Raw genomic sequence first — 22,854 nt, 5'->3', positions numbered from 1 at the left:
AGCAAGTCCGTTTTTTGGCATTTTTACGACAGGGTCCCCCCTTACAACATTTTAGCAAAAAAATGTTTTTCGTAAAAAATGCATTTTCTTACATTTACGGGTTTTGTCGGGACTCCTGATGACGTTTTGAGACATCTCCTACAACTACAGCACCAGAATTGTGCTGCTGAAGCAAGTCCGTTTTTTTGAATTTTTACGACATTTTAGCAAAAAATGTTTTTCGTAAAATATACATTTTCTTACATTTACGGGTTTAGTCGGGACTCCTGATGACGTTTTGAGACATCTCCTACAACTACAGCACCAGAATTGTGCTGCTGAAGCAAGTCCGTTTTTTTGAATTTTTACGACATTTTAGCAAAAAATGTTTTTCGTAAAATATGCATTTTTTTACATTTTCTTACATTTACGGGTTTAGTCGGGACTCCTGATGACGTTTTGAGACATCTCTTACAACTACAGCACCAGAATTGTGCTGCTGAAACAAGACCGTTTTTAAAAAAAATTTTTGTAAAAAAAAAAGTTTTCCCAAAAAAAGCATTTTATGCCATTTTTAGGTTTTGTAGGGACTCCTGATGACGTTTTGAGACATCTCCTACAACTACAGCACCAGAATTGTGCTGCTGAAGCAAGTCCGTTTTTTGGAATTTTTACGACAGGGTCCCCCTTACGACATTTTAGCAAAAAAATTTTTTCGTAAAAAATGCATTTTCTTACATTTTCTTACATTTACGGGTTTAGTCGGGACTCCTGATGACGTTTTGAGACATCTCCTACAACTACAGCACCAGAATTGTGCTGCTGAAGCAAGTCCGTTTTTTGGCATTTTTACGACAGGGTCCCCCCTTACAACATTTTAGCAAAAAAATGTTTTTCGTAAAAAATGCATTTTCTTACATTTACGGGTTTTGTCGGGACTCCTGATGACGTTTTGAGACATCTCCTACAACTACAGCACCAGAATTGTGCTGCTGAAGCAAGTCCGTTTTTTGGAATTTTTACGACAGGGTCCCCCCTTACGACATTTTAGCAAAAAAATGTTTTCGTAAAAAATGCATTTTCTTACATTTTCTTACATTTACGGGTTTAGTCGGGACTCCTGATGACGTTTTGAGACATCTCCTACAACTACAGCACCAGAATTGTGCTGCTGAAGCAAGTCCGTTTTTTGGAATTTTTACGACAGGGTCCCCCTTACGACATTTTAGCAAAAAATTTTTTTCGTAAAAAATGCATTTTCTTACATTTTCTTACATTTACGGGTTTAGTCGGGACTCCTGATGACGTTTTGAGACATCTCCTACAACTACAGCACCAGAATTGTGCTGCTGAAGCAAGTCCGTTTTTTGGCATTTTTACGACAGGGTCCCCCCTTACAACATTTTAGCAAAAAAATGTTTTTCGTAAAAAATGCATTTTCTTACATTTACGGGTTTTGTCGGGACTCCTGATGACGTTTTGAGACATCTCCTACAACTACAGCACCAGAATTGTGCTGCTGAAGCAAGTCCGTTTTTTTGAATTTTTACGACATTTTAGCAAAAAATGTTTTTCGTAAAATATACATTTTCTTACATTTACGGGTTTAGTCGGGACTCCTGATGACGTTTTGAGACATCTCCTACAACTACAGCACCAGAATTGTGCTGCTGAAGCAAGTCCGTTTTTTTGAATTTTTACGACATTTTAGCAAAAAATGTTTTTCGTAAAATATGCATTTTTTTACATTTTCTTACATTTACGGGTTTAGTCGGGACTCCTGATGACGTTTTGAGACATCTCTTACAACTACAGCACCAGAATTGTGCTGCTGAAACAAGACCGTTTTTAAAAAAATTTTTGTAAAAAAAAAAGTTTTCCCAAAAAAAGCATTTTATGCCATTTTTAGGTTTTGTAGGGACTCCTGATGACGTTTTGAGACATCTCCTACAACTACAGCACCAGAATTGTGCTGCTGAAGCAAGTCCGTTTTTTGGAATTTTTACGACAGGGTCCCCCCTTACGACATTTTAGCAAAAAATGTTTTGCGTAAAAAATGCATTTTCTTACATTTACGGGTTTAGTCGGGACTCCTGATGACGTTTTGAGACATCTCCTACAACTACAGCACCAGAATTGTGCTGCTGAAGCAAGTCCGTTTTTTTGAATTTTTTGTAAGGGTCCCCCCTTACGACATTTTAGCAAAAAAATGTTTTCGTTAAATATGCATTTTCTTACATTTACGGGTTTAGTCGGGACTCCTGATGACGTTTTGAGACATCTCCTACAACTACAGCACCAGAATTGTGCTGCTGAAGCAAGTCCGTTTTTTTTAATTTTTTACGACATTTTAGCAAAAAAATGTTTTCGTAAAATATGCATTTTCTTACATTTACGGGTTTAGTCGGGACTCCTGATGACGTTTTGAGACATCTCTTACAACTACAGCACCAGAATTGTGCTGCTGAAACAAGACCGTTTTTTTGAATTTTTTACGACATTTTAGCAAAAAAATGTTTTTGTTAAATATGCATTTTCTTACTTTTTCTTACATTTACGGGTTTAGTCGGGACTCCTGATGACGTTTTGAGACATCTCCTACAACTACAGCACCAGAATTGTGCTGCTGAAGCAAGTCCGTTTTTTGGCATTTTTACGACAGGGTCCCCCCTTACGACATTTTAGAAAAAAAATGTTTTTCGTAAAAATGCATTTTCTTACATTTACGGGTTTTGTCGGGACTCCTGATGACGTTTTGAGACATCTCCTACAACTACAGCACCAGAATTGTGCTGCTGAAGCAAGTCCGTTTTTTTGAATTTTTACGACATTTTAGCAAAAAATGTTTTTCGTAAAATATGCATTTTTTTTACATTTTCTTACATTTACGGGTTTAGTCGGGACTCCTGATGAGGTTTTGAGACATCTCCTACAACTACAGCACCAGAATTGTGCTGCTGAAACAAGACCGTTTTTTAAAAATTTTTTTGTAAAAAAAAAAGTTTTCCCAAAAAAAAGCATTTTATGCCATTTTTAGGTTTTGTAGGGACTCCTGATGACGTTTTGAGACATCTCCTACAACTACAGCACCAGAATTGTGCTGCTGAAGCAAGTCCGTTTTTTTGAATTTTTTACGACATTTTAGCAAAAAAATGTTTTCGTAAAATATGCATTTTCTTACATTTACGGGTTTAGTCGGGACTCCTGGTGACGTTTTGAGACATCTCCTACAACTACAGCACCAGAATTGTGCTGCTGAAGCAAGTCCGTTTTTTGGAATTTTTACGACAGGGTCCCCCTTACGACATTTTAGCAAAAATTTTTTTTCGTAAAAAATGCATTTTCTTACATTTTCTTACATTTACGGGTTTAGTCGGGACTCCTGATGACGTTTTGAGACATCTCCTACAACTACAGCACCAGAATTGTGCTGCTGAAGCAAGTCCGTTTTTTGGAATTTTTACGACAGGGTCCCCCTTACGACATTTTAGCAAAAAAAAATTTTCGTAAAAAATGCATTTTCTTACATTTTCTTACATTTACGGGTTTAGTCGGGACTCCTGATGACGTTTTGAGACATCTCCTACAACTACAGCACCAGAATTGTGCTGCTGAAGCAAGTCCGTTTTTTGGAATTTTTACGACAGGGTCCCCCCTTACGACATTTTAACAAAAAATGTTTTTCGTAAAATATGCATTTTCTTACATTTACGGGTTTAGTCGGGACTCCTGATGACGTTTTGAGACATCTCCTACAACTACAGCACCAGAATTGTACTGCTGAAACAAGACCGTTTTTTGAATTTTTTTTTGTAAAAAAAAAGTTTTCCCAAAAAAAGCATTTTATGCCATTTTTAGGTTTTGTAGGGACTCCTGATGACGTTTTGAGACATCTCCTACAACTACAGCACCAGAATTGTGCTGCTGAAGCAAGTCCGTTTTTTGGAATTTTTACGACAGGGTCCCCCCTTACGACATTTTAGCAAAAAATGTTTTGCGTAAAAAATGCATTTTCTTACATTTTCTTACATTTACGGGTTTAGTCGGGACTCCTGATGACGTTTTGAGACATCTCCTACAACTACAGCACCAGAATTGTGCTGCTGAAGAAAGTCCGTTTTTTGGAATTTTTTTTACGACATTTTAGCAAAAAAAAAATGTCTGAAAATATGCATTTTCTTACATTCACGGGTTTAGTCGGGACTCCTGATGACGTTTTGAGACATCTCCTACAACTACAGCACCAGAATTGTGCTGCTGAAGCAAGTCCGTTTTTTGGCATTTTTACGACAGGGTCCCCCCTTACGACATTTTAGAAAAAAAAAATTTTCCGTAAAAAATGCATTTTCTTACATTTACGGGTTTTGTCGGGACTCCTGATGACGTTTTGAGACATCTCCTACAACTACAGCACCAGAATTGTGCTGCTGAAGCAAGTCCGTTTTTTGGAATTTTTTACTACATTTTAGCAAAAAAATGTTTTCGTAAAATATGCATTTTCTTACATTTTCTTACATTTACGGGTTTAGTCGGGACTCCTGATGACGTTTTGAGACATCTTCTACAACTACAGCACCAGAATTGTGCTGCTGAATCAAGTCCGTTTTTTTGAATTTTTTGTAAGGGTCCCCCCTTACGACATTTCAGCAAAAATTTTTTTTCGTAAAATATGCATTTTCTTACATTTACGGGTTTAGTCAGGACTCCTGATGAAGTTTTGAGACATCTCCTACAACTACAGCACCAGAATTGTGCTGCTGAAAGAAGTCCGGTTTTTTGAATTTTTTGTAAGGGTCCCCCCTTACGACATTTTAGCAAATTTTTTTTCGTAAAATGTGCATTTTCTTACATTTTCTTACATTTACGGGTTTTGTCGGGACTCCTGATGACGTTTTGAGACATCTCCTACAACTACAGCGCCAGAATTGTGCTGCTGAAGCAAGTCCGTTTTTTAAAATTTTTTTACGACTTTTTAGCAAAAAAAAAATTCGTAAAATATGCATTTTCTTACATTTTCTTACATTTACGGGTTTAGTCGGGACTCCTGATGACGTTTTGAGACATCTCCTACAACTACAGCACCAGAATTGTGCTGCTGAAGCAAGTCCGTTTTTTAAAATTTTTTTACGACTTTTTAGCAAAAAAAAAATTCGTAAAATATGCATTTTCTTACATTTTCTTACATTTACGGGTTTAGTCGGGACTCCTGATGACGTTTTGAGACATCTCCTACAACTACAGCACCAGAATTGTGCTGCTGAAGCATGTCCGTTTTTTTGAATTTTTTTACGACTTTTTAGCAAACATTTTTTTCGTAAAATATGCATTTTCTTACATTTTCTTACATTTATGGGTTTAGTCGGGACTCCTGATGACGTTTTGAGACATCTCCTACAACTACAGCACCAGAATTGTGCTGCTGAAGCAAGTCCGTTTTTTGGAATTTTTACGACAGGGTCCCCCCTTACGACATTTTAGCAAAAAATGTTTTGCGTAAAAAATGCATTTTCTTACATTTTCTTACATTTACGGGTTTAGTCGGGACTCCTGATGACGTTTTGAAACATCTACAACTACAGCACCAGAATTGTGCTGCTGAAACAACACCGTTTTTTAAATTTTTTTTTGTAAAAAAAAAAGTTTTCCCAAAAAAAGCATTTTATGCCATTTTTAGGTTTTGTCGGGACTCCTGATGATGTTTTGAGACATCTCCTACAACTACAGCACCAGAATTGTGCTGCTGAAGCAAGTCCGTTTTTTTGAATTTTTTTACGACATTTTAGCAAAAAAAAAAAATGTCTGAAAATATGCATTTTCTTACATTCACGGGTTTAGTCGGGACTCCTGATGACGTTTTGAGACATCTCCTACAACTACAGCACCAGAATTGTGCTGCTGAAGCAAGTCCGTTTTTTGGAATTTTTACGACAGGGTCCCCCTTACGACATTTTAGCAAAAAAATTTTTTCGTAAAAAATGCATTTTCTTACATTTTCTTACATTTACGGGTTTAGTCGGGACTCCTGATGACGTTTTGAGACATCTCCTACAACTACAGCACCAGAATTGTGCTGCTGAAGCAAGTCCGTTTTTTGGAATTTTTACGACAGGGTCCCCCTTACGACATTTTAGCAAAAAAAATTTTTCGTAAAAAATGCATTTTCTTACATTTTCTTACATTTACGGGTTTAGTCGGGACTCCTGATGACGTTTTGAGACATCTCCTACAACTACAGCACCAGAATTGTGCTGCTGAAGCAAGTCCGTTTTTTGGCATTTTTACGACAGGGTCCCCCCTTACAACATTTTAGCAAAAAAATGTTTTTCGTAAAAAATGCATTTTCTTACATTTACGGGTTTTGTCGGGACTCCTGATGACGTTTTGAGACATCTCCTACAACTACAGCACCAGAATTGTGCTGCTGAAGCAAGTCCGTTTTTTTGAATTTTTACGACATTTTAGCAAAAAATGTTTTTCGTAAAATATACATTTTCTTACATTTACGGGTTTAGTCGGGACTCCTGATGACGTTTTGAGACATCTCCTACAACTACAGCACCAGAATTGTGCTGCTGAAGCAAGTCCGTTTTTTTGAATTTTTACGACATTTTAGCAAAAAATGTTTTTCGGAAAATATGCATTTTTTTACATTTTCTTACATTTACGGGTTTAGTCGGGACTCCTGATGACGTTTTGAGACATCTCTTACAACTACAGCACCAGAATTGTGCTGCTGAAACAAGACCGTTTTTAAAAAAATTTTTGTAAAAAAAAAAGTTTTCCCAAAAAAAGCATTTTATGCCATTTTTAGGTTTTGTAGGGACTCCTGATGACGTTTTGAGACATCTCCTACAACTACAGCACCAGAATTGTGCTGCTGAAGCAAGTCCGTTTTTTGGAATTTTTACGACAGGGTCCCCCCTTACGACATTTTAGCAAAAAATGTTTTGCGTAAAAAATGCATTTTCTTACATTTTCTTACATTTACGGGTTTAGTCGGGACTCCTGATGACGTTTTGAGACATCTCCTACAACTACAGCACCAGAATTGTGCTGCTGAAGAAAGTCCGTTTTTTGGAATTTTTTTTACGACATTTTAGCAAAAAAAAAATGTCTGAAAATATGCATTTTCTTACATTCACGGGTTTAGTCGGGACTCCTGATGACGTTTTGAGACATCTCCTACAACTACAGCACCAGAATTGTGCTGCTGAAGCAAGTCCGTTTTTTGGCATTTTTACGACAGGGTCCCCCCTTACGACATTTTAGAAAAAAAAATTTTTCCGTAAAAAATGCATTTTCTTACATTTACGGGTTTTGTCGGGACTCCTGATGACGTTTTGAGACATCTCCTACAACTACAGCACCAGAATTGTGCTGCTGAAGCAAGTCCGTTTTTTGGAATTTTTTACTACATTTTAGCAAAAAAATGTTTTCGTAAAATATGCATTTTCTTACATTTTCTTACATTTACGGGTTTAGTCGGGACTCCTGATGACGTTTTGAGACATCTTCTACAACTACAGCACCAGAATTGTGCTGCTGAATCAAGTCCGTTTTTTTGAATTTTTTGTAAGGGTCCCCCCTTACGACATTTCAGCAAAATTTTTTTTTCGTAAAATATGCATTTTCTTACATTTACGGGTTTAGTCAGGACTCCTGATGAAGTTTTGAGACATCTCCTACAACTACAGCACCAGAATTGTGCTGCTGAAAGAAGTCCGGTTTTTTGAATTTTTTGTAAGGGTCCCCCCTTACGACATTTTAGCAAATTTTTTTTCGTAAAATGTGCATTTTCTTACATTTTCTTACATTTACGGGTTTTGTCGGGACTCCTGATGACGTTTTGAGACATCTCCTACAACTACAGCGCCAGAATTGTGCTGCTGAAGCAAGTCCGTTTTTTAAAATTTTTTTACGACTTTTTAGCAAAAAAAAAATTCGTAAAATATGCATTTTCTTACATTTTCTTACATTTACGGGTTTAGTCGGGACTCCTGATGACGTTTTGAGACATCTCCTACAACTACAGCACCAGAATTGTGCTGCTGAAGCAAGTCCGTTTTTTAAAATTTTTTTACGACTTTTTAGCAAAAAAAAAATTCGTAAAATATGCATTTTCTTACATTTTCTTACATTTACGGGTTTAGTCGGGACTCCTGATGACGTTTTGAGACATCTCCTACAACTACAGCACCAGAATTGTGCTGCTGAAGCATGTCCGTTTTTTTGAATTTTTTTACGACTTTTTAGCAAACATTTTTTTCGTAAAATATGCATTTTCTTACATTTTCTTACATTTATGGGTTTAGTCGGGACTCCTGATGACGTTTTGAGACATCTCCTACAACTACAGCACCAGAATTGTGCTGCTGAAGCAAGTCCGTTTTTTGGAATTTTTACGACAGGGTCCCCCCTTACGACATTTTAGCAAAAAATGTTTTGCGTAAAAAATGCATTTTCTTACATTTTCTTACATTTACGGGTTTAGTCGGGACTCCTGATGACGTTTTGAAACATCTACAACTACAGCACCAGAATTGTGCTGCTGAAACAACACCGTTTTTTAAATTTTTTTTTGTAAAAAAAAAAGTTTTCCCAAAAAAAGCATTTTATGCCATTTTTAGGTTTTGTCGGGACTCCTGATGATGTTTTGAGACATCTCCTACAACTACAGCACCAGAATTGTGCTGCTGAAGCAAGTCCGTTTTTTTGAATTTTTTTACGACATTTTAGCAAAAAAAAAAAATGTCTGAAAATATGCATTTTCTTACATTCACGGGTTTAGTCGGGACTCCTGATGACGTTTTGAGACATCTCCTACAACTACAGCACCAGAATTGTGCTGCTGAAGCAAGTCCGTTTTTTGGAATTTTTACGACAGGGTCCCCCTTACGACATTTTAGCAAAAAAATTTTTTCGTAAAAAATGCATTTTCTTACATTTTCTTACATTTACGGGTTTAGTCGGGACTCCTGATGACGTTTTGAGACATCTCCTACAACTACAGCACCAGAATTGTGCTGCTGAAGCAAGTCCGTTTTTTGGAATTTTTACGACAGGGTCCCCCTTACGACATTTTAGCAAAAAAATTTTTTCGTAAAAAATGCATTTTCTTACATTTTCTTACATTTACGGGTTTAGTCGGGACTCCTGATGACGTTTTGAGACATCTCCTACAACTACAGCACCAGAATTGTGCTGCTGAAGCAAGTCCGTTTTTTGGCATTTTTACGACAGGGTCCCCCCTTACAACATTTTAGCAAAAAAATGTTTTTCGTAAAAAATGCATTTTCTTACATTTACGGGTTTTGTCGGGACTCCTGATGACGTTTTGAGACATCTCCTACAACTACAGCACCAGAATTGTGCTGCTGAAGCAAGTCCGTTTTTTTGAATTTTTACGACATTTTAGCAAAAAATGTTTTTCGTAAAATATACATTTTCTTACATTTACGGGTTTAGTCGGGACTCCTGATGACGTTTTGAGACATCTCCTACAACTACAGCACCAGAATTGTGCTGCTGAAGCAAGTCCGTTTTTTTGAATTTTTACGACATTTTAGCAAAAAATGTTTTTCGTAAAATATGCATTTTTTTACATTTTCTTACATTTACGGGTTTAGTCGGGACTCCTGATGACGTTTTGAGACATCTCTTACAACTACAGCACCAGAATTGTGCTGCTGAAACAAGACCGTTTTTTAAAAAAATTTTTGTAAAAAAAAAAGTTTTCCCAAAAAAAGCATTTTATGCCATTTTTAGGTTTTGTAGGGACTCCTGATGACGTTTTGAGACATCTCCTACAACTACAGCACCAGAATTGTGCTGCTGAAGCAAGTCCGTTTTTTGGAATTTTTACGACAGGGTCCCCCCTTACGACATTTTAGCAAAAAATGTTTTGCGTAAAAAATGCATTTTCTTACATTTACGGGTTTAGTCGGGACTCCTGATGACGTTTTGAGACATCTCCTACAACTACAGCACCAGAATTGTGCTGCTGAAGCAAGTCCGTTTTTTTGAATTTTTTGTAAGGGTCCCCCCTTACGACATTTTAGCAAAAAAATGTTTTCGTTAAATATGCATTTTCTTACATTTACGGGTTTAGTCGGGACTCCTGATGACGTTTTGAGACATCTCCTACAACTACAGCACCAGAATTGTGCTGCTGAAGCAAGTCCGTTTTTTTTAATTTTTTACGACATTTTAGCAAAAAAATGTTTTCGTAAAATATGCATTTTCTTACATTTACGGGTTTAGTCGGGACTCCTGATGACGTTTTGAGACATCTCTTACAACTACAGCACCAGAATTGTGCTGCTGAAACAAGACCGTTTTTTTGAATTTTTTACGACATTTTAGCAAAAAAATGTTTTTGTTAAATATGCATTTTCTTACTTTTTCTTACATTTACGGGTTTAGTCGGGACTCCTGATGACGTTTTGAGACATCTCCTACAACTACAGCACCAGAATTGTGCTGCTGAAGCAAGTCCGTTTTTTGGCATTTTTACGACAGGGTCCCCCCTTACGACATTTTAGCAAAAAAATGTTTTTCGTAAAAAATGCATTTTCTTACATTTACGGGTTTTGTCGGGACTCCTGATGACGTTTTGAGACATCTCCTACAACTACAGCACCAGAATTGTGCTGCTGAAGCAAGTCCGTTTTTTTGAATTTTTACGACATTTTAGCAAAAAATGTTTTTCGTAAAATATGCATTTTTTTACATTTTCTTACATTTACGGGTTTAGTCGGGACTCCTGATGAGGTTTTGAGACATCTCCTACAACTACAGCACCAGAATTGTGCTGCTGAAACAAGACCGTTTTTTAAAAATTTTTTTGTAAAAAAAAAAGTTTTCCCAAAAAAAGCATTTTATGCCATTTTTAGGTTTTGTAGGGACTCCTGATGACGTTTTGAGACATCTCCTACAACTACAGCACCAGAATTGTGCTGCTGAAGCAAGTCCGTTTTTTTGAATTTTTTACGACATTTTAGCAAAAAAATGTTTTCGTAAAATATGCATTTTCTTACATTTACGGGTTTAGTCGGGACTCCTGGTGACGTTTTGAGACATCTCCTACAACTACAGCACCAGAATTGTGCTGCTGAAGCAAGTCCGTTTTTTGGAATTTTTACGACAGGGTCCCCCTTACGACATTTTAGCAAAAATTTTTTTTCGTAAAAAATGCATTTTCTTACATTTTCTTACATTTACGGGTTTAGTCGGGACTCCTGATGACGTTTTGAGACATCTCCTACAACTACAGCACCAGAATTGTGCTGCTGAAGCAAGTCCGTTTTTTGGAATTTTTACGACAGGGTCCCCCTTACGACATTTTAGCAAAAAAAATTTTTCGTAAAAAATGCATTTTCTTACATTTTCTTACATTTACGGGTTTAGTCGGGACTCCTGATGACGTTTTGAGACATCTCCTACAACTACAGCACCAGAATTGTGCTGCTGAAGCAAGTCCGTTTTTTGGAATTTTTACGACAGGGTCCCCCCTTACGACATTTTAACAAAAAATGTTTTTCGTAAAATATGCATTTTCTTACATTTACGGGTTTAGTCGGGACTCCTGATGACGTTTTGAGACATCTCCTACAACTACAGCACCAGAATTGTACTGCTGAAACAAGACCGTTTTTTGAATTTTTTTTTGTAAAAAAAAAGTTTTCCCAAAAAAAGCATTTTATGCCATTTTTAGGTTTTGTAGGGACTCCTGATGACGTTTTGAGACATCTCCTACAACTACAGCACCAGAATTGTGCTGCTGAAGCAAGTCCGTTTTTTGGAATTTTTACGACAGGGTCCCCCCTTACGACATTTTGGCAAAAAAAGTTTTACGTAAAATATGCATTTTCTTACATTTACGGGTTTAGTCGGGACTCCTGGTGACGTTTTGAGACATCTCCTACAACTACAGCACCAGAATTGTGCTGCTGAAGCAAGTCCGTTTTTTGGAATTTTTACGACAGGGTCCCCCCTTACGACATTTTAGCAAAAAATGTTTTGCGTAAAAAATGCATTTTCTTACATTTTCTTACATTTACGGGTTTAGTCGGGACTCCTGATGACGTTTTGAGACATCTCCTACAACTACAGCACCAGAATTGTGCTGCTGAAGAAAGTCCGTTTTTTGGAATTTTTTTACGACATTTTAGCAAAAAAAAAATGTCTGAAAATATGCATTTTCTTACATTCACGGGTTTAGTCGGGACTCCTGATGACGTTTTGAGACATCTCCTACAACTACAGCACCAGAATTGTGCTGCTGAAGCAAGTCCGTTTTTTGGCATTTTTACGACAGGGTCCCCCCTTACGACATTTTAGAAAAAAAAAATTTTCCGTAAAAAATGCATTTTCTTACATTTACGGGTTTTGTCGGGACTCCTGATGACGTTTTGAGACATCTCCTACAACTACAGCACCAGAATTGTGCTGCTGAAGCAAGTCCGTTTTTTGGAATTTTTTACTACATTTTAGCAAAAAAATGTTTTCGTAAAATATGCATTTTCTTACATTTTCTTACATTTACGGGTTTAGTCGGGACTCCTGATGACGTTTTGAGACATCTTCTACAACTACAGCACCAGAATTGTGCTGCTGAATCAAGTCCGTTTTTTTGAATTTTTTGTAAGGGTCCCCCCTTACGACATTTCAGCAAAAAATTTTTTTCGTAAAATATGCATTTTCTTACATTTACGGGTTTAGTCAGGACTCCTGATGAAGTTTTGAGACATCTCCTACAACTACAGCACCAGAATTGTGCTGCTGAAAGAAGTCCGGTTTTTTGAATTTTTTGTAAGGGTCCCCCCTTACGACATTTTAGCAAAATTTTTTTCGTAAAATGTGCATTTTCTTACATTTTCTTACATTTACGGGTTTTGTCGGGACTCCTGATGACGTTTTGAGACATCTCCTACAACTACAGCACCAGAATTGTGCTGCTGAAGCAAGTCCGTTTTTTAAAATTTTTTTACGACTTTTTAGCAAAAAAAAAATTCGTAAAATATGCATTTTCTTACATTTTCTTACATTTACGGGTTTAGTCGGGACTCCTGATGACGTTTTGAGACATCTCCTACAACTACAGCACCAGAATTGTGCTGCTGAAGCAAGTCCGTTTTTTAAAATTTTTTTACGACTTTTTAGCAAAAAAAAAATTCGTAAAATATGCATTTTCTTACATTTTCTTACATTTACGGGTTTAGTCGGGACTCCTGATGACGTTTTGAGACATCTCCTACAACTACAGCACCAGAATTGTGCTGCTGAAGCATGTCCGTTTTTTTGAATTTTTTTACGACTTTTTAGCAAACATTTTTTTCGTAAAATATGCATTTTCTTACATTTTCTTACATTTACGGGTTTAGTCGGGACTCCTGATGACGTTTTGAGACATCTCCTACAACTACAGCACCAGAATTGTGCTGCTGAAGCAAGTCCGTTTTTTGGAATTTTTACGACAGGGTCCCCCCTTACGACATTTTAGCAAAAAATGTTTTGCGTAAAAAATGCATTTTCTTACATTTTCTTACATTTACGGGTTTAGTCGGGACTCCTGATGACGTTTTGAAACATCTACAACTACAGCACCAGAATTGTGCTGCTGAAACAACACCGTTTTTTAAATTTTTTTTTGTAAAAAAAAAAGTTTTCCCAAAAAAAGCATTTTATGCCATTTTTAGGTTTTGTCGGGACTCCTGATGATGTTTTGAGACATCTCCTACAACTACAGCACCAGAATTGTGCTGCTGAAGCAAGTCCGTTTTTTTGAATTTTTTTACGACATTTTAGCAAAAAAAAAAAATGTCTGAAAATATGCATTTTCTTACATTCACGGGTTTAGTCGGGACTCCTGATGACGTTTTGAGACATCTCCTACAACTACAGCACCAGAATTGTGCTGCTGAAGCAAGTCCGTTTTTTGGCATTTTTACGACAGGGTCCCCCCTTACGACATTTTAGCAAAAAAATGTTTTCCGTAAAAAATGCATTTTCTTACATTTACGGGTTTTGTCGGGACTCCTGATGACGTTTTCAGACATCTCCTACAACTACAGCACCAGAATTGTGCTGCTGAAGCAAGTCCGTTTTTTGGAATTTTTTACTACATTTTAGCAAAAAAATGTTTTCGTAAAATATGCATTTTCTTACATTTTCTTACATTTACGGGTTTAGTCGGGACTCCTGATGACGTTTTGAGACATCTCCTACAACTACAGCACCAGAATTGTGCTGCTGAAGCAAGTCCATTTTTTTGAATTTTTTGTAAGGGTCCCCCCTTACGACATTTCAGCAAAAAATCTTTTTCGTAAAATATGCATTTTCTTACATTTACGGGTTTAGTCAGGACTCCTGATGAAGTTTTGAGACATCTCCTACAACTACAGCACCAGAATTGTGCTGCTGAAACAAGTCCGGTTTTTTTAATTTTTGTAAGGGTCCCCCATACGACATTTTAGCAAAAAAAAAATGTTCGTAAAATATGCATTTTCTTACATTTTCTTACATTTACGGGTTTTGTCGGGACTCCTGATGAAGTTTTGAGACATCTCCTACAACTACAGCACCAGAATTGTGCTGCTGAAGCAAGTCCGTTTTTTTTAAATTTTTTACGACATTTTAGCAAAAATTTTTTTTCGTAAAATATGCATTTTCTTACATTTTCTTACATTTACGGGTTTTGTCGGGACTCCTGATGACGTTTTGAGACATCTCCTACAACTACAGCACCAGAATTGTGCTGCTGAAGCAAGTCCATTTTTTTGAATTTTTTTACGACATTTTAGCAAAAAATTTTTTTTCGTAAAATACACAGAATTGTACTGTGCAATCTACTAATAAATCTCAAACAATCAATCAATCAATCAAAAACCACCCTAATTTTGATATATTTCACCACCAGGGGGAGCAAATGAGACATTCTTTATTAGATGCAATGGTTTTCTGTATTGGGACCATGATTTATGTCATCACTTGTTCACCGGTCCTCATATGGACGGTACTTTTCCTTGTTGATGTCTCAAGAAGGGCAGAAATACAAGAACACACACACACACACACACACACAAACACACACACACACACACACACACAAACACACACTTGTATTGGTTACCTTCTTGACACCTCCGAAAAATGCCTACCTTTCTAGATATATACTGTACATATTTGTATTTACAACATTAATAATACATACATACTATGCAAATATAAAAAAGTTTGTTCCGAAAAATGAGTTGGAATTTCACAAGAAAAACTTTGAATTTTGGCAGTATTGTAATAAAAGTCGTAATTTTACTCAGCGCAAGTCAAACTTTTACAAGAAAAACTGAACATTTGTGCAATATTATGATAAAAGTTGTAATTTCACTCAATAACAGTCGCAATTTTACAAGAAAAGCTTAAAATCTTGGCAATTTTATAAAAAGAGTCATAATTTTACTCGACAAAAGTCACAATTTCATAAATTTTTTATAATTTTATAAGAAAACTTAAAATTGTTGGCAATATCATAATAATAATCTGAATTTCTACTTGACAAAATTATGACAAAAGTCATAATTTTACTCAAATAATGTCACTATTTTACAAGAACAACAGAAAAATTGGCAATATTGTGATAAAAGTCAAAAGTTTATATGACGAATGTCACCATTTTGCATTAAAAAGTAATAAGTCTACAAAAAAAAGTTGTAATTTTACGGGAAAATGTTGCAATATTACAGAAACCGAAAGAATATGAGAAATTGTTCCCAATTTTGTAAGAAAAAAAGTCGACACATTGTGACAAAAAGACTGCTTTTAGTTAATTAATTTTTTTTTTAATTTTTTGGTGGTAATTGGTTTTTAATCTTCATTATTTACTTCAAGTTATTACAGTACGTCCCTATATATATATATATATATATATATATATATATATATATATATATATATATATATATATATATATATATATATATATATATATATATTTATTTATTTTAAATTAGTTTTGGCCAAAGTGGGCTTATTTCAATTTCTTACACACACTTGTTATTACATATTTTGGCCAGAGGGGGAGCACTTCAAATTTTTACACACACTTGTTATTTCATATGTTGACCAGAGGGGGAGCACTTCAAATTTTTACACACACTTGTTATTTCATATGTTGACCAGAGGGGCTCACTTTTAAAACCGACACACAGTCAATTTGAAAAATCCCCCCCATTTTGGGACCACCTTAATGTTGATAGATTTCACCACCAGGGGGTGCAAATGAGACATTCTCTATTAGATGCAATGGTTTTTCTGTATCGGGACCATGATTTATGTCCTAACTTGTTCACCGGTCCTCATATGGACGGTACTTTTCCTTGTTGATGTCTCAAGAAGGGTAGAAATACAAGAACACACACACACACACACACACACACACACACACACACACATATTCTTGTATTTGTTACCTTCTTGACACCTTCGAAAAATGCCTACCTCTTTAGGACCACCCTTTCGAAATATATAAAGATGTGTATCTACAACATTAATAATATATACAAACTATGCAAATATAAAAACGCTTGTTGTGAAAAATAAGTTGGAATTTCACTAGAAAAAGATCACAATTTCACAAGAAAAACAAATAAGTCCTAATTTTACTCAATGCAAGTCAACATTTTAGAAGAAAAACTGAACATTTGTGCAATATTATGATAAAAGTTGGAATTTTACTCAATAACAGTCGCCATTTTACAAGAAAAGCTTAAAATCTTGGCAATTTTATGAAAAGAGTCGTCATTTTACTCGACTGCAGTCACAATTTTATAAGAAAACTTAAAAATGTTGGCAATATTATAATAATAATCGTAATTTTACTTGGCAAAATGATGACAAAAGTCATCATTTTTTTTCTTTAAAAAATCTCGCTATTCTACAAGAACAACACAAAAATTGGCAATATTGTGATAATAGTCAAAATTTTATATCACGAATGTCACCACTTTGCATTAAATAGTAATCATTTTACATAAAAAAAGTAATCATTTTACGAGAAAATATTGCAATATTACAGAAACAAAAAGAATATGAGAAATTGTTCCCAATTTTGTAAGAAAAAAGTCGACACATTGTGAGAAAAAGACTGCTTTTAGTTAATTAATTTTCTTTTCAGTTTTTTGTTGGTAATTGGTTTTTAATCTTTATTATCTACTTCAAGTTATTACAGTGTGTCCCTATGTACATATTTAAATTTATTTTATAATTTTGGCCAAAGTGGGCGCATTTAAATTTCTTACACACACTTGTTATTTCATGTTGACCAGAGGGGGATTACTTTTAAAACCGACACACAGTCAATTTGAAAAACCATGAATTGATTAACGTGGACCCCGACTTAAACACGTTGAAAAACATATTCGGGTGTTACCATTTAGTGGTCAATTGTACGGAATATGTACTTCACTGTGCAATCTACTAATAAAAGTCTCAATCAATCAATCAATCAATCAAAAACCACCCTAATTTCGATATAGATTTCACCACCAGGGGGTGCAAATGAGACATTCTCTATTAGATGCAATGGTTTTCTGTATTGGGACCATGATTTATGTCATCACTTGTTCACCGGTCCTCATATGGACGGTACTTTTCCTTGTTGATGTCTCAAGAAGGGCAGAAATGCAAGAACACAAACACACACACACACACACATACACACACACACACACACACACACTTACACACACACTCTTGTATTTGTTACCTTCTTGACACCTCCGAAAAATGCCTACCTTTCTAGATATATACATATTTGTATTTACAACATTAATAATATATACATACTATGCAAATATAAAAAAGTATGTTCCGAAAAATGAGTTGGAATTTCACAAGAAAAACTTAGAATTTTGGCAGTATTGTAATAAAAGTCCTAATTTTACTCAGCGCAAGTCAAACTTTTACAAGAAAAACCGAACATTTGTGCAATATTATAATAAAAGTTGAAATTTCACTTAATAACAGTCGCAATTTTATAAGAAAAGCTTAAAATCTCGGCAATTTTATGAAAAGAGTCATAATTTTACTCGACAAAAGTCAAAATTTTGTCAGAAAACTTAACATTTTTGGCAATATTATAATAATAATCTGAATTTTTACTTGACAAAAGTCATTATTTTTCTCAAAAAAGTTGACTGTTTTTAGAAGAACAACAAAAAAAATTGCCAATATTGTGATAAAAGTCAGACATTTACATGACAAATGTCAGCATTTTGCATTAAAAAGTAATAATTTTACATTAAAAAGTTATACATTTACTGGAAAATATTGCTATATTAAAGAAACAGAAAGAATATGAGAAATTGCTCCCAATTTTATAAGAAAAAAGTCGACACATTGTGAGAAAAAGACTGATTTTAGTAAAAAAAAATTAAAAAAAATTGAGTTTTTTGTTGGTAATTGTTTTTTAAATCTTTAATATTTACTTCAAGTTATTACAGTATGTCTCTATATACATATTTATTTAATTATTTTAAATTAGTTTTGGCCAAAGTGGGCTTATTTCAATTTCTTACACACACTTGTTATTACATACGTTGACCAGAAGGGGAGCACTTCACATTTTTACACACACTTGTTATTTCATATGTTGACTAGAGGGGGATTCATTTTAAAACAGACACACAGTCAATTTGAAAAATCCCTCCTTTTTGGGACCACCCTAATTTCGATAGATTTCACCACCAGGGGGTGCAAATGAGACATTCTCTATTAGATGCAGTGGTTTTCTGTATTGGGACCATGATTTATGTCCTAACTTGTTCCCCGGTCCTCATATGGACGGTACTTTTCCTTGTGGATGTCTCAAGAAGGGCAGAAATGCAAGAACACACACACACACACACACACACACACACACACACACACACACACACACACACTCTTGTATTTGTTACCTTCTTGACACCTCCGAAAAATGCCTACCTTTCTAGATATATACATATTTGTATTTACAACATTAATAATATATACATACTATGCAAATATAAAAAAGTTTGTTCCGAAAAATGAGTTGGAATTTCACAAGAAAAACTTAGAATTTTGGCAGTATTGTAATAAAAGTCCTAATTTTACTCAGCGCAAGTCAAACTTTTACAAGAAAAACCGAACATTTGTGCAATATTATAATAAAAGTTGAAATATTTCACTCAATAACAGTCGCAATTTTACAAGAAAAGCTTAAAATTATGGCAATTTTATGAAAAGAGTCATAATTTAACTCGACAAAAGTCAAAATTTTGTCAGAAAACTTACAATTTTTGGCAATATTATAATAATAATCTGAATTTTTACTTGACAAAAGTCATAATTTTTCTCAAAAAAGTTGACTGTTTTTAGAAGAACAACAAAAAAAATTGCCAATATTGTGATAAAAGTCAGACATTTACATGACAAATGTCAGCATTTTGCATTAAAAAGTAATAATTTTACATAAAAAAGTTATAATTTTACTGGAAAATATTGCTATATTAAAGAAACAGAAAGAATATGAGAAATTGCTCCCAATTTTATAAGAAAAAAGTCGACACATTGTGAGAAAAAGACTGATTTTAGTAAAAAAAAATTAAAAAAAATTGAGTTTTTTGTTGGTAATTGTTTTTTAAATCTTTAATATTTACTTCAAGTTATTACAGTATGTCTCTATATACATATTTATTTAATTATTTTAAATTAGTTTTGGCCAAAGTGGGCTTATTTCAATTTCTTACACACACTTGTTATTACATACGTTGACCAGAGGGGGAGCACTTCACATTTTTACACACACTTGTTATTTCATATGTTGACTAGAGGGGGATTCATTTTAAAACAGACACACAGTCAATTTGAAAAAATCCCTCCTTTTTGGGACCACCCTAATTTCGATAGATTTCACCACCAGGGGGTGCAAATGAGACATTCTCTATTAGATGCAATGGTTTTCTGTATTGGGACCATGATTTATGTCATCACTTGTTCACCGGTCCTCATATGGACGGCACTTTTCCTTGTTGATGTCTCAACAAGGGCAGAAATGCAAGAACACACACACACACACACACACACACACACGCACGCACACACACACACACACTCTTGTATTTGTTACCTTCTTGACACCTCTGAAAAATGCCTACCTTTCTAGATATATACATATTTGTATTTACAACATTAATAATATATACATACTATGCAAATATAAAAAAGTTTGTTCCGAAAAATGAGTTGGAATTTCACAAGAAAAACTTAGAATTTTGGCAGTATTGTAATAAAAGTCCTAATTTTACTCAGCGCAAGTCAAACTTTTACAAGAAAAACCGAACATTTGTGCAATATTATAATAAAAGTTGAAATTTCACTCAATAACAGTCGCAATTTTACAAGAAAAGCTTAAAATTATGGCAATTTTATGAAAAGAGTCATAATTTAACTCGACAAAAGTCAAAATTTTGTCAGAAAACTTACCATTTTTGGCAATATTATAATAATAATCTGAATTTTTACTTGACAAAAGTCATAATTTTTCTCAAAAAAGTTGACTGTTTTTAGAAGAACAACAAAAAAAATTGCCAATATTGTGATAAAAGTCAGACATTTACATGACAAATGTCAGCATTTTGCATTAAAAAGTAATAATTTTACATAAAAAAGTTATAATTTTACTGGAAAATATTGCTATATTAAAGAAACAGAAAGAATATGAGAAATTGCTCCCAATTTTATAAGAAAAAAGTCGACACATTGTGAGAAAAAGACTGATTTTAGTAAAAAAAAATTAAAAAAAATTGAGTTTTTTGTTGGTAATTGTTTTTTAAATCTTTAATATTTACTTCAAGTTATTACAGTATGTCTCTATATACATATTTATTTAATTATTTTAAATTAGTTTTGGCCAAAGTGGGCTTATTTCCATTTCTTACACACACTCGTTATTACATACGTTGACCAGAGGGGGAGCACTTCACATTTTTACACACACTTGTTATTTCAAATGTTGACTAGAGGGGGATTCATTTTAAAACAGACACACAGTCAATTTGAAAAATCCCTCCTTTTTGGGACCACCCTAATTCCGATAGATTTCACCACCAGGGGGTGCAAATGAGACATTCTCTATTAGATGCAGTGGTTTTCTGTATTGGGACCCTTATTTATGTCCTAACTTGTTCACCGGTCCTCATATGGACGGTACTTTTCCTTGTGGATGTCTCAACAAGGGCAGAAATACAAGAACACACACACACACACACACACACACACACACACACACACACACACACACACACACACACACACACACTTATTGTTCATACTGCTTCTTTCCTATGGCCAATAGACCTTGACGATCACAAAGCTGGGGTCTCCGGACCAAAACAATCGAAGCACCTGACACCTCGAAAACAGGAAAAGCCTGTGAGCAGGAACCCAGATGGGTCGGAGCGGCGGAGGGAGGAGCCCCGACAGAACTATTTAACACACGGACACCAGTCCCGGCCTCACTGTGCAGAGGAAGGGCTGGTGTTCATCATGTCCTACTACGAGGTAAGCTCGGTCTGAACTCGCCAAGACCTTTTTCAAAGCCGGCTTTTGTTTAGGCGTGGTCTTTGTCTCCAGCATATCCTCTTTAACTATGAATTCAACGACACCGGCTCCGGATCCGGCTCGGGCGACATCGGGGGGGATCTGGAGGAGCCCTGCGAGGTGGAGCACGTGATGACGGCCGACCTCCAGCAGGTCTTCTTGCCCGTGGTCTACTCTCTCATCTTCCTCCTGGGCATCACCGGGAACGGCCTGGTGGTCTTCGTGCTGGGCTGCCAGCGCAGGTGAGTCGTCGTAAAGACTGATCCTTTTTCCCGCGACTCACAGTTCGACTTGTTTCCAGGTCCAAATGCAGCCTCACCGACCGGTACCGGCTCCACCTTTCAGCGGCCGATCTCCTCTTCGTTCTGGCTCTCCCGTTCTGGGCCGTGGATGCGGCCATGGCGGACTGGCGCTTCGGTGCGGCCGCCTGTGTCGGCGTGCATGTGATCTACACGGTCAACTTGTACGGCAGCGTGCTCATCCTGGCCTTCATTAGTCTGGACCGCTACCTGGCGGTGGTTCGAGCCACCGACACCAACACAGGGGGGCTGAGGCAGCTGCTGGCACACCGACTGGTGTATGCGGGTCAGTGTCACGCTATTCTACCCACGTCTCATTCCCGTCTAATCTCTCTGTGGGTGACCCCTCCTTGCAGGTGCCTGGTTGCCCGCTGGTCTGCTGGCGGTCCCCGACTTGATATTTGCCCGAACGCAAGAAGGAGGCGAGGGGAGCACCCTGTGCCAGAGATTTTACCCGGCGGGAAACGCTCCTCTCTGGGTGGCTGTCTTCCACCTGCAGCTGGTCCTGGTGGGTCTAGTCATCCCGGGTCTGGTGCTCCTGGTGTGCTACTGCGTCATCGTCACCCGGCTGACACGGGGCCCGCTCGGCGGCCAGAGGCAGAAGCGGCGGGCGGTGAGGACCACCATCGCGCTGGTGCTCTGCTTCTTCCTGTGCTGGCTGCCCTACGGAGCCGGCATCTCCGTGGACGCCTTGCTGCGCCTGGAGGTCCTGCCGCGCAGCTGCAGCCTGGAGGCGGTGCTGAGCGTGTGGCTGGCGGTGGCCGAGCCCATGGCCTTTGCTCACTGCTGCCTGAACCCGCTGCTCTACGCCTTCCTGGGGGCCGGGTTTAAGAACTCAGCCCGCAGAGCCCTGACTCTCAGTCGAGTCTCCAGTTTGAAGGTTTTACCCAGAAGACGCAACGGGGCCTCCACGACCACCGAGTCCGAGTCGTCCAGTTTACATTCCAGCTAGCGTTTG

At 36.5% G+C, this 22,854-nt stretch overlaps 2 protein-coding genes across 6 annotated transcripts in view; one reads left to right on the top strand and one right to left on the bottom strand.

Moving 5' to 3' along the window:
* LOC133665081 (UDP-glucuronosyltransferase 1A1-like) overlaps positions 1-22,854 on the bottom strand; it is a 104,324-nt gene that overhangs the window by 46,299 nt on the left and 35,171 nt on the right. The gene's annotated exons all lie outside the window — the stretch shown is intronic.
* LOC133665457 (C-X-C chemokine receptor type 4-like) overlaps positions 21,430-22,854 on the top strand; it is a 1,528-nt gene continuing 103 nt past the window's right edge. The window contains exons 1-4 of the mRNA XM_062070756.1: positions 21,430-21,558; positions 21,631-21,839; positions 21,899-22,182; positions 22,253-22,854. The exon at positions 22,253-22,854 is cut by the window's right edge and continues 103 nt beyond it. Of these exons, the coding sequence (XP_061926740.1) occupies positions 21,544-21,558; positions 21,631-21,839; positions 21,899-22,182; positions 22,253-22,848 (1,104 nt within the window). The 5' untranslated portion in view covers positions 21,430-21,543 and the 3' untranslated portion in view covers positions 22,849-22,854. The remainder of the gene's footprint in view (positions 21,559-21,630; positions 21,840-21,898; positions 22,183-22,252) is intronic.

This window comes from Entelurus aequoreus, linkage group LG14, assembly GCF_033978785.1.
Source record: "Entelurus aequoreus isolate RoL-2023_Sb linkage group LG14, RoL_Eaeq_v1.1, whole genome shotgun sequence".
In the NCBI taxonomy this organism is placed as follows: Eukaryota; Metazoa; Chordata; class Actinopteri; order Syngnathiformes; family Syngnathidae; genus Entelurus; species Entelurus aequoreus.
This window is presented reverse-complemented; position numbering and strand designations above follow the sequence as displayed.